Here is a 12,296-nt window from a genome sequence, read left to right as displayed (position 1 = left end):
ACCTCTGTAAAATTTCAAAACAAAATCTAAGGACCAACATACAAGGGTCTTCAAAACCTCACTGAAGATGCGCATTATGAAAAAACTATGGGCGGATTTAAAAAACTTTTTGCACTAAAATAAACTCCATTCCACTTTCCACAAACTTTTTGAAGTCCCCTCAAACAGTTGCTACTTCTTTCTTTTGCTAAGGTCATTTAAAAAATCTAGCCATCAGGTCCTGCGTTGTAGCATAGCGGGTAAAGCTGCCACCTGCAATGCCAACATCCCACATGGGCTCTGGTTCGAGTTCCAGCTGCTCCACTTCTGATTCAGCTCCCTGATAATGGCCTGGGAAAAGCAGCAGAAGATGGCCCAAGAGATTGAGCCCCTGCACCCACGTGGGAGACCCGGATGAAGCTCCTGGCTCCTGGCTCAGCCCTGGCTGTTGGGGCCATCTGGAGAGTGAACCAGCGGACAGAACTCTCTCCCCTGCTCCCCTCCTCCACACTTTGTCCCTTTCTCTGTAACTCTGCCCTTCAAATAAATAAACCAAATCTTTTTTAAAAATTTGACCATCTATCAACATTGTTTCACTTATAAAAGGACATTTTGGTATTAAAAAGAAAAGTAGAGGACTAACAATCTCAGTATACAATACAGTCCTGGCCAGGAAAAGATAATTAATAATTATGTAACAACATAGTTACATATTCTGCATTTGACTTTGTTAAAACCATGGACTGGTGCAAACTTTACCTGGGTTCAGCACTGATCAGCAAATAAAAATTTGGAGGCCAGTGGTCCAGGCAAAGATGACCACTGGGCTCTCTGGGATACACCTATGCTTTTCTGTTACCAAATCTGTTAAAAACATACTTGAAATTCTGTCGCAGCCAGTGGGTCCCCTTTCTTCCACTGTGCATCCTATTGGTCCCTTAAAGCCCATCTCAAATGCCTCCTTCTCCATGAATATTTTCTTTATTCCTCACCAATCTCACTGAGCTGTCTCACGCTCTTTGCATTCTGCTAACACTCTCTACCTCTCTAAACACTTATCTTACTCTACTATACATTTATATCCATTGAGTATTTATTTTTCTTGTTAAATTAAAAAGTATACTGAGCCTCGATATACATCTTTGGAGCATGGTAATTTGCATATATCACACGATAACTCAACATTTTATGAAAGGATATATGGGTGGGTCTAATTTTGATTTCCTTTCTGAGTCATTTTCCTTATAAGAACAGCAATTTGTTCTAACAGTCACTTATAAGGAAATTTGAGGAGCCTAATGGGTGACATAGTTCCACTATCTTCTGTGTATATGTGTAGGGGGTGGCTGGCAATGATGTTCTCCCCTAAATTTCTGTCTGTTGGTTTCATTTAATAAGATGGTTATTGAAATAAATAACAGAGGCAGCATGTACCTCAAATGATATGGATCATTCAATATGAATTTACAGAAATCTAGGTGGGGGGCCAATGTTGTGGCACAGTGGATTAAGCTGCCACCTGCAGTGCCAGTATCCTATATGGGTACTAGTTTGGGTCCCGGCTGCTCCACTTCTGATCCAGCTTCTCACTAATGTGCCTGGGAAAGCAGTGGAAGAGGGTCCAAGTGCTTGGGCCCCTGAACCCACATGGGAGACCTGGAAGAAACTCCTGGCACCTGGCTTAAGCCTGGCCCAGCCCTAGCCATTGTGGCCATTTGGGGAGTGAACCAGCAGATAGATAGATAGATTCCCCCCCCCCCGTAATTATTTTAAATAAAATAAATAAATCTTTAAAAAAAAAAAAAAAGAGGGGCCAGCGCTGTGGCGCAGTGGGCTAATGCCCTAGCCTGAAGCGCCAGCATCCCATATGGGAACCAGTTCGAGACCCAGCTGCTCCACTTCCGATCCAGCTCTCTACTTTGGCCTGGGAAAGCAGTAGAGGATGGTCCAAGTCCTTGGGCCCCTGCACTCGCATGGGAGACCCGGAAGAAGCTCCTGGCTCCTGGCTTCGGATAGGTGCAACTCCGGCCGTTGCGGCCAACTGGGAAGTGAAACATTGGATGGAAGACTTCTCTCTCTCTCTCTCTCTCTCTCTCTCTCCTCTCTCTGTGTAACTCTGATTTGCAAATAAATAGATAAATCTTTAAAAAAAAAAAAAAGAAATCTATGTGATATCCAGAACTGAGATAAGTGCTTCTTCTGACTTGGAAAAAGTGAAGGTATTATAACCAGGTTGATGTTCAATGCCCTACATTGAATGATTATCAAGCAGCTCTGTCCAAACCACAACAGATTTGTCAGTTACATTCCCAAAGCAATCCTTTTTTCATGACTACTCTTTTCTCCCAGATTTGTTAAGAGTCCAGTAAGCCAAATTATAGGAGGGAGGGGCAAATTTATCTTCAAAGGGCCAGATACTAAATATTTTAAGCTTTGTGGGACGTACAATCTCTGTTACAGTTACTCATCTCTCCTTTTTTTCCTAAAATAAAGATCATTTATTTATTTACTTGAATGCCGGCATTACAGAGCGAGAGAGACAGACAGAGCTCTTCCATCCTCTGGTTCACTCCCCAGATGGTCACATGGCCAGGGCTGGACAACGCTAAAGCCAGGAGCGAAGAGCTTCTTTTGGGTCTTCCATGTGGGTGGCAGGAGCCCAAATACTTGGGGCACTTTTCATTACTTTTCCCAGGCCATTAGCAGGGAGCTGGATTGGAAGTGGAGCAGCTGGGACACAAACTGGTGCCCACACGGGATGCTGGTGTTCCAAGCGGCAGCTTTATCCACTATGCCACAACATCAGCCCCTCAAGTCTGTTCTTATAATAGGAAAGTAGCCATGGACAATAAGTAAACAAATGAGCCTGGCTATATTCCACTAGAACTCTATTTAAAAAATCAAATGGCAGGCTGGATTTGGCCCTTGGGTTGTAGTTTGTCTTAGCATTGAGGCAGTAACAATTTAAATACAGGGTCAGGCAAGAGGTTATTAAAATCAGGAGGCATTGGCAGGAATTCAAGGATCTAATCCTTAGAAAAAGATCACTATATTTAAATATAGTTATTGACACCAGTAATTAAATCAGCCAAAAACTTGGGGCAAGCAATGTAGCATAGTAGGGTAAGCTACTGCTTGTGTCCCCAGCATCCTATATCAGGGTGATGGTTCAAGTCTTGGTTGCTCCGTTTCCAATCTAGCTCCCTGCAAATGTGCCTGGGATAGAAGTGGATGATGGCCCAAGTGTTGGGTCCTTGTCAACCATGTGGGAGACCTGGATGGAGTTCCAGGTTCCTGTCTTTGGCCTGGCACAGCTCTGGCCATTGCAGCCATTTGGGGAGTGAACCAGCAGATGGAAGATTTCTCTCTTTCTCTCTCTGGGTCCCTCTCTTTGTCACTCAGCCTTTCAAATAAACAAATCTTTTTTCTAAAAATTCAGCTGACTATAGGGGAAAAAAGTATAAAGAACCAAGAGGTTCAAAGCTTTAAAATGTATTTATATATTTGAAAGGCAGCGAGAAAGAGAGAGAGACAGAGATATCCCATCTATTAGTTTACTCCCCAAATGCCCACAACAGCCAAGGCTGGGCCAGGCTAAAGCCAGGAGGTGGAAACTCAATACAGATCTCCCACATGGATGGCAGGGACTCAAGTATTTGAACCACCACCTGCTGCCTCCCAGGGAACACTGTAGCAGGAAGCTGGAACTGGGAGCACAGTAGGGATCTAAACCCAGAGATTCTGATATGGGATGTGGGCATTTCCAGCAGCATTTTAACTGCCAAGCCAAATGCCCATCACTCGAAACTTTTGACATTGATATTTTTAATGTAAGATATATACAACACAGTGCAAGAACTTCTCAAGGCCGGCGCCACAGCTCATTTGGCTAATCCTCTGGCTGCAACGCCGGCACCCCGGGTTCTAGTCCCAGTTGGGGCGCCGGATTCTGTCCTGGTTGCTCCTCTTCCAGTCCAGCTCTCTGCTGTGGCCCAGGAGTACAGTGGAGGATGGCCCAGGTCCTTGGGTCCTGCACCTGCATGGGAGACCAGGAGGAAGCACCTGGCTCCTGGCTTCAGATCAGCACGGTGCGCTGGCTGTACTGGTCATTTTGGGGGTGAACCAATGGAAAAGGAAGACCTTTCTCTCTGTCTCTCTCTCTCTCTCACTGTCTAACTCTGCCTGTCAAAAAAAAAAAAAAAAGAACTTCTCAAAAGCAGTAATACTGTACTAATGAGTTTACATGTAAAGAATCTAATTGTATTGAAGAACAAACACTTAAGGAAAGAGTTTAAGGAATGTAATTCAGTAAATGCTACTGCAAGAAATATATAGGACCTTTACATGCAGGACACATTAAGAAAAGTTACGTTTTTTCAATTGGGCCTATCTGAAGCTGGAGCTTTTTAAAAAATATTATTTACTTGAAAGGCAGTTACAGAGACTTAGAAGCAGAGAGACAGAGATTGAGAGAGAGAGAATGGATCTTCTATCTGCTGGTTTACTTCCTAACTGGCCACAACAGCCCAGGGCTAGGCCAGTAGCCTAGAACTCCATCCAGGTCTCTAACATGGATGCAGGAATTCAAGGACTTGGGATATCTTCTGCTGCTTTCCTAGGCACATTGGCAGAGCCGGATTGGAAGTGGAGCAGCCAGGACTCAAACAGATACCCATATGGGATACTAGCTTTGCAGACAGCAGCTTAACCCACTGTGCCACAATGTTGGCCCCATCAACAAGCAAAATTAGAAAAAATTTTGAAAGGGCCTGGTGCTATGGTGCAGAGGGTTAAAGTCCCAGCCTGCAGCGCTGGCATCCCATAGGGGTGCCGGTTCTAGTCCCAGCTGCTCCACTTCTAATCCAGCTCCCTGTTAATGCACCTGGGAAAGCATTAGAGGATGGCTCAAGTGCTTGGGCCCCTGTACCTATGTGGGAAACCCAGGAGAAGCTCCAGGCTCCTTGCTTTATCTCAGCTCTGGTCATTGCAGCCATTTGGGGAGTGAACCAACAGATGGAAGACCCCCCCACCGCCATCTGTCTCTACCTCTATCTGTAACTCTTTCAAATAAATAAAAAAAAAAGAATATTGCTTGAAAGAGGTGTAAAAGTAGTTAGTAGGCTGCAAGTAGAATCTTTACTTCCAGGTATAGTTTAACAGGACACAGGACAAAAGGAATTAGAGGCCCAAGTAAGGAAGTGAGAAAAGTGAGCAGTATACAGACAGCTGAAAGAAACTGATGTAAATATGAATTCAACTACAGCTCAGTGGAATCTTACTTCAGAATAACTTCTCTGGGGTTAGGCATTTGACATAGGGATTAACACATTGCATCCCATACCAGAGTGCCTGGATTCAGTTTCCGGCTCGGCTCCTGATTGCAGCTTCCTGCCAAGGCAGACCCTGGAAGCAGTGGTGGTGGCTCAACTGGGCTCCTTCCACTTGCGTGGGAAATCTGGGTTGACTTCTGCCTCCCTGTCTTGTCCTCTGTCCCCTACCTCAACTGTTGTCGGCCTTTGAGGAGTGAATCAGAAGATGGGCGCTTGCTCTGTCTCTCTCGCTGCTTTTCTCTGTGCCTCTCATATTTAAAAACTTTTTTAGAAAAGGATTAACTTTTCTGGTCGCAGCCTAAGCTCGTTACAGCAGCACCAAATGTGCCCTCAGGTCATTTGGGCAAGTTCTCCCACTTCAGGCATGTCATACTCATTCCTGTCACTTCTTCTGGTGGGCCAGGGATACTGGACTTGTCCACTTTCCAATTTGTACGTCTTTAACTCCTACTAGATAAACATGTTATTAACCACCACTTTTACTTCGTTAGTCTAGATATTATGCTATGGAATTTAAGACTATAATTATACTCTAGCATAATTGAGGCCATCCAGTGGGGCTGGAGTCTGTGGCCCCTTCAGACAGAGGTAGAATGTCCCTCACAAGCAAGCTGTCAGTTGTGGCTGGAAAGCCTGTCTCCAGACCAACTGGCATCTCCCCCACTAATAGCTTCTTGTGCTGCATGGTGACCTTGCAGCCTTAAATCACATCTTCAGGGTGGGTGCAATCTTTCACTCAGAACTGGCAGGGGAAGGGGCTGAGCCCTTGGTGGTGGTGGGGGGAGGGGCCAGACTGGTTCCAGGAGATCCAGGCTATCTTGTGTGACCTTATGGCTTTAAATCACACCTCCAGGGTGGCTGCCATCTTCCACCCAGAGCTACCAGAGAAGAGGGCTGGGCCCCTAAGGAGATGGACAGTCTCCAGGAGACCCCCCACCCCCCTCCCCCGCTGTCTCCCTGAGTCTCAAGCCAATCAACATCCATATGTGAAACTCCCTGTTCAGTGGGCACCCCCCAGTAGGATAACCCAATGAACAGCTAGTAATGCCTTAAAAACCCGGGACACTTCCTCAAAGCCAGTGTCCTGCTCTCCTCCCAGAGCAGATGCTTTCTCTGTTGCTTGCCAATCAAATAAAAGTTTCTGCCTCTTTGCAAATTGTTTCCCGGCTTTTTATCTCTATACTAAGCTGAGGAAAAGAACCCATGGGACTCGTCGCTCCGGCAACCGCCCTCCCCTCTGTGACCGGTAACAATAATTTTTTAAAAAACCCTTCAATTCCTTCATATAACAAAGCAAGGCAGAAGGGATAAGACAAGATATGCTGCCTCCCTAGTATGTTTCATACATTAAATGGATCCACATGATCCTTCAAGTACAAGTATATACTCTCCATCATCTATTTGCAACCTGTTTCTTTTCATGAAGACTGACAACAAAACCAACATTCTTCCCACTGCTCTCTTCTACTAGCAGAGTGGGTCCAATAACAATTGCTTTATTCCCACAGTGGCATTAGAGCAAAATGCTGACCTTATAAAATGTTTTTTTGCCTCACAATATAAAGACAGCACTCCATCTTTATTTTTCTATCTGCCTATTTCGAAAAGGCAATGTATTATTTTTTGGTCAATTTTAGTTTGCTTTTCATTTTGTAACAATTATCCCCTACCTCAAATGACCTGAAAACTGCATGTCTAGTGTTAATCCGTATACAGGTTGATTAGTAGTGACCAGAACACTATGAGTCTGGAGACAGGCCCCTAGTACTGGCTCTGTTGCTAACTTTGTCATTTTAGAGATGTATAAGCCTACGTTTCCTCACACGTTCAGGAAGGAAGATAGATCTGGCCTCTGAGTCCCTCTTGAATGACCTATGATCTAGCAATACAACTATCAATTAGTATGATGTCCCAAAAAGTGCAAAGAGAAGACTGTGTAATAAATGCATTTTTCAGGCATTTTCAAAATATCTAGAAAACCATACTATACTGTGACACAGGATCCAAGATCACATTTTTTTTTCTAAGATCACATTTTAAAAATGTTTTACAAAATAGGGAGAGATTCAAGATGGCTGAATAGGGAGAAGCTGCACTGACTTTAGCCACAGATACCCGAAAAACAAAGGAAAGACCAGATTTCCAGGGGACTGAGAGCAATTTTCAGTGGCAAATGGACAGAACAGAATAGAGACTCCATGGGGCAGTGAGGACAAGGACAGACATACAGCCTCTGCTGCATGCAACAATTCCTGCATATTCACAGCTGGTGCCTAGCTGGGAGGTGCCTGCTTCCCAGGCAAGGTGAGGAGAGGCTGCCACCGCCTAAAGCCAAGGGCAGCTTTGACAGAGAGAGAATTCCACAGTCCTCACTGGCTTTGAGTCTATCCTGGGGAACAGGCAGGGGGCTGAGAAACTACTTGACTCCATGAAAGAAAACCATCTTGGTTCTCTCCTCTCCTCTCCTCCACCAAAGGGCCAGCCTAAACTTGCTGAGGGGGAGCTGTAACTCACCTCTGCCCCGACCTGCAGTACGGCAGGCAGCTCATGCCGGGAACAGGGCAGCATGCAGGATGGAGAGCAGACCTCCTGCACCCTGTGACTGTGAGAGTTCAGGGCATAGGCCACAGAGCTGAGAGCGACATGCATGGCCACTGGGTTCCTTCCTGTGTACCCACACGATCAGACTGCAATAACTTGGATTCCCTGTGCACTGGGGACAGATCTCCCAGAGTGCTCAGGGGATACACCATAAAGTGTGTCAATGTTCTATAGGGACCACGTGCCTGCGCGGGCGCACTACACAGGCACCATGAGTTCACACTAGGCCGTGAATCAGATGGTTCACTTTGGCACAGAGAAGGGCTGGACTGTGAATCTACTAGCCAGCTCCAACATCCCCTCCCCCCTTGTTGACTGAAGCCAGGGGTGTTACACCAAGCCCATCATGGGTGTCACTGTGGACTGTTACCCCACCCACAACAGCAGCCAGAGCTCCCTGGAACTCTAAGGCAAATCTCAGGTACTCCACTGACCCAGAGAAGCACTTTTCAAGAATAAAGCTTTTGGGCCGGCGCCATGGCTCTCTTGGTTAATCCTCCGCCTGCGGTGCTGGCACCCTGGGTACTAGTCCCGGTTGCTCCTCTTCCAGTCCAGCTCTCTGCTGTGGTCCGGGAGGGCAGTGGAGGATGGCCCAGGTGCTTGGGCCCTGCACCCGCATGGAAGACCAGAAGGAAGCATCTGGCTCCTGGCTTCGGTAGTTAATATATATACTATAATTTTAATTTTAATTTTAATGATGTAATTATTTTAAAAGTTAATTTATGTGAGTAAAATGGACTTTTCATTGTTTATAGCCCTTGCCTATATCCCTACTGTACTGCAGTCTTATTAATTTTTACCTGTTGAACTCTTTATTTAGTGGAACATTAAGCTTTTGACTATAATATAAATTTAAAATATTATCTAAAAAATTTAAAAAAGAAACAGAAAAAAAGAAAGAAGGAAGAACTGTATCTATGAACTACATTGAATCTCTTCTCTTTGTATTAGTATCATGTTCACATGAGAATTTATGAGAACTAAAATATATGAATAACAATCTTTTATAATGCCAAACCTTTGGATAAGTACAGGAAAATACAGCTAACCATCATTTGGTACAGTGTTTTTAAATCTTTGTCTCATCAGGACTCTAAGGAGTGTTTTTAGCCATTTTCCCCTAATCACTCCCTTCCATGAAATTTTAATACCACAGATATATTGTATATATGTTTATATGCAATGTATACATGTGTGTTTTATGCATAAAAATTAAAATTTTTATCACACTCCCCAAGAATCAATTTCTTCCTCTCTTGGGGGGAATATTACCCACTGATAATATGTAATTTAAGAACTAAAGCTTCTGTGGGGGCTGGCATTGTGACATTGCAGGTTAAGCCACCACTTGCAACACTAGCATCCCATATCTGAGTGCTGGTTTGAGTCTCCAATACTCTGCTTCTGACCTATCTTCCTGCTAATGCACCTCAGAAGGCAGCAGAAGATGGCCCAAGTACTTGGGCCCCTGCCACTCATGAGGGAGGCCAGGATGGAGTTCCTGGATCCTGACTGTAGTCTGGCCCAGACCTGTTGGTTGTGGCCATTTGAGGAGTGAACCAGAAGATGGAAGATCCATCTCTGCCTCTCCCTCCCTCTCCGTTGCTCTGCATCTCAAATAAATCAACAAATCTTTTTCAAAAAAGAAATCAAGTTTCTGTGATAGCTAAACTTTTTGTTTCAAGAAAAGCTAGGTGTAAAAAGGCTCAAGTTGATCTGCTTGGCAACTATTTCCATCTTGAATTTGCTGGCAGTGAAGGTCCAAGGTGGCAAAGCTGCTGAGAGAATGACAAGAATTACAGTCATGGTAGAACGCTCAGTTTCTTCAAAGGAGTGAGGAAGAGATGGGGTGAAGTTAGGAACAAAAAGTCGTTCTCCACACCAATTGTTTGCTGCTTGGGGGTCCAGATGGACTCTGAGGAGAAGATGTTCAGGAGAAGCAACGTCAACCTGGGGGGCAGGGGCGCGGTGGGGCAGGGTGGGGGTACAGGGAGTTGTTGAGGTCTTTTTCTTCAGGTCTGCCCACCCCACTTCCGCTCAGGCTAAGGGCACCAACAGCAAGGGAGACAGATACCTACGGAACTTCCATTAATAAAAGGATAGGAATACTATGGGAAGTCACTTTCTTGAACACCTGCCCCCAACCCACTTGACGCCTCCATTTTCTCAACCCTGCTCACCCAAGTCCATTGATCATAGGGGCACTGCTGGATCTTCTCAGGATGCTGCTGTCTGTGTTCTCGGTATTCGGTTGCAGTTCCAAGTCTACTTCCATTTTATCCTGGACTCTCTCAGAGTCCAGGATGAAACCACTTCTTAGCTGGAAAATCTCAAGACTCTCTGACTCTCCTTCACACGAGGACCCGTAGACTTGATGGGAGATGATATAAGAGACAAAGGAGAAAAGGAGAAAAAGAAAGCTGTTAGATGAATGGGAGTGCTCATGCTCACATCCTTAGCACCCCTGGCAGCCCCACCACCACTGGCACAAAGTTGTGAAGGACTGGCTCCAAATACAATGACACTGAAAAGTTTCCCACCTTTAAGCCTTTAATGGGAATAAAAACTTCATCTCAGTCACCACCAAGAAGCTTTCTTTATCTCTCTCAGTCAAAGCAAATCCATATAAGCCTTGACTGAAAAAAACGAGAAATACAATTTCCCCAGCCTCTGAGATTCAGGCGGGTCACCCCCCTTTGCGCATGCCCCCTTGATGAGACAACACTTACTGTGCAAGGAAGTAGCGTCACGTTAGACGCTTTTTGACAGCCTTGACGGGGCACTTGCACAGTTAAGGAGCCGCCCCCCGACCCCGCCCCGCGCACGCCCAATGTTCTGCCTTCCTCTCTCAAACTCTGGCTGTGTGTGTTTGTTACTGTACTAACCCTGGCATAATTTCCTTTACTTTTATTTAGAAAGAAAGGTTTGGGACGAGTGAAGTGTATAGGATTGCTGGCTTTTCTGCTCTATGTCTAATACTCAGTTTTCTCTTTTGGCTGTCCCCTATGTCTGCCGCCAAGAAGCTTGTTAGCTTGCTTGATGTATTTTTCCAGGCTGTAACAGCAGACACACTATATCTTTGTAATTGAAAAAAAAAAAAAAAAAAAAAAAAGCTACAGCCTGAAAAGAAGAAATTACAAATTACACTCATGAGCACGTAGGGTCTTGGTAAGGTGCCAACCTATTGAACCAATTTTGCATACATAATGTGGTTTCATTTAGCTTAAAGATACAGTATGTACTTTTACATTGTATGAAATCTGGCTCCTGGCAGCTATTCATCTAAGAAATAAAGTCTTCAGAAAATTCACAAAGAGTTAAAGCAGTGAAGCTTATTTTAAATATTTCTGAATTCAGGATCCATCCAAGTCAGAGTTTCCATTTCAGATGGGATGGAAGGCTATATACGCCCAATACTGCTGTGGCTCATAACGCCCAAAGAACAGCCCTCTAGAATTTTCACCACTAATTAATGAGACATATGGAGTACTGAAATCTCACCTCTATGCTAATGTAAATCACACATCTTAGGAAACCAGCAGAAAAGGTAAATGAACCTACTGAAATGGTAGTTATTAATAAAAATAGTCCATAACAGTAGTATAGCAATTTTCAGCTTGCAAAATGTTTCACATACTTATCTCAATTGGTTCAATCACCAACCCTGCTCAGCTAATCAGTGGTGAATTTAAAATAATGGATTGTCTTGAGGCAGTTCGTGACAAGTTATGACATGTAAGATCATTATCATTTATTCTTTGCCCATGCTGGGACTAGAATAGGAAAAGCTTGATTATATTAGGCAGAATTAGATTAACTGAATCATAGCCATGAGGATGATTTGGAGTCTCCATTCCTGATGTAAGACAGGTTAATAATAGTTATCATTTACTGGACACTTATCATGTGGCTGGTACTGTCCTAATCAATTTAAAAATGTGATTGCATTTAATGCTTACAACAATTCTGTGAGGTCGGCACCACCACAATGCCCATTTTTCAAAGTAGGAAACCAAAGCCCGGAGGGATTACTCAAATTCCAACTACTAAGTGGCAATGCCAAGAATCCCCTGTCTTTCTATTCAAATAAAAGCACAGATAAGGTACCTTTGAGTATCTCCCTGGACTCTATTTTCTGTCTTCACAAGCATGTAATAAATACTTATTGAATTATTTTATGGATAATTTTTAAATAACCTGTCCTTCATGGTTGCTTTGTAAGGTAGATAAATCATTTCCGTTTTATAGTTGATAAAATTCCAAAGAAATTAATGGCACATAATTAGAGAGCAGAACTCATGCTGATACCAATAGCTCCTGAAAGCCGCTGTTAAAATCCTCAGGGTACTTGGAAAGTTTACAAAAATTATAATTAAAGCTGGGTGA

At 44.1% G+C, this 12,296-nt stretch overlaps 1 protein-coding gene across 2 annotated transcripts in view; it reads right to left on the bottom strand.

Annotated features, from left to right (window-relative positions):
- PABIR3 (PABIR family member 3) overlaps positions 1 to 12,296 on the bottom strand; it is a 73,861-nt gene that overhangs the window by 60,784 nt on the left and 781 nt on the right. For both annotated transcript variants that reach the window (XM_008273232.4, XM_051827567.2), the window contains exon 2: positions 10,091 to 10,280. In XM_008273232.4, coding sequence (XP_008271454.1) covers positions 10,091 to 10,280 — 190 coding nt within the window. The remainder of the gene's footprint in view (positions 1 to 10,090; positions 10,281 to 12,296) is intronic.

This window comes from Oryctolagus cuniculus, chromosome X (genome assembly GCF_964237555.1).
Source record: "Oryctolagus cuniculus chromosome X, mOryCun1.1, whole genome shotgun sequence".
In the NCBI taxonomy this organism is placed as follows: domain Eukaryota; kingdom Metazoa; phylum Chordata; class Mammalia; order Lagomorpha; family Leporidae; genus Oryctolagus; species Oryctolagus cuniculus.
This window is presented reverse-complemented; position numbering and strand designations above follow the sequence as displayed.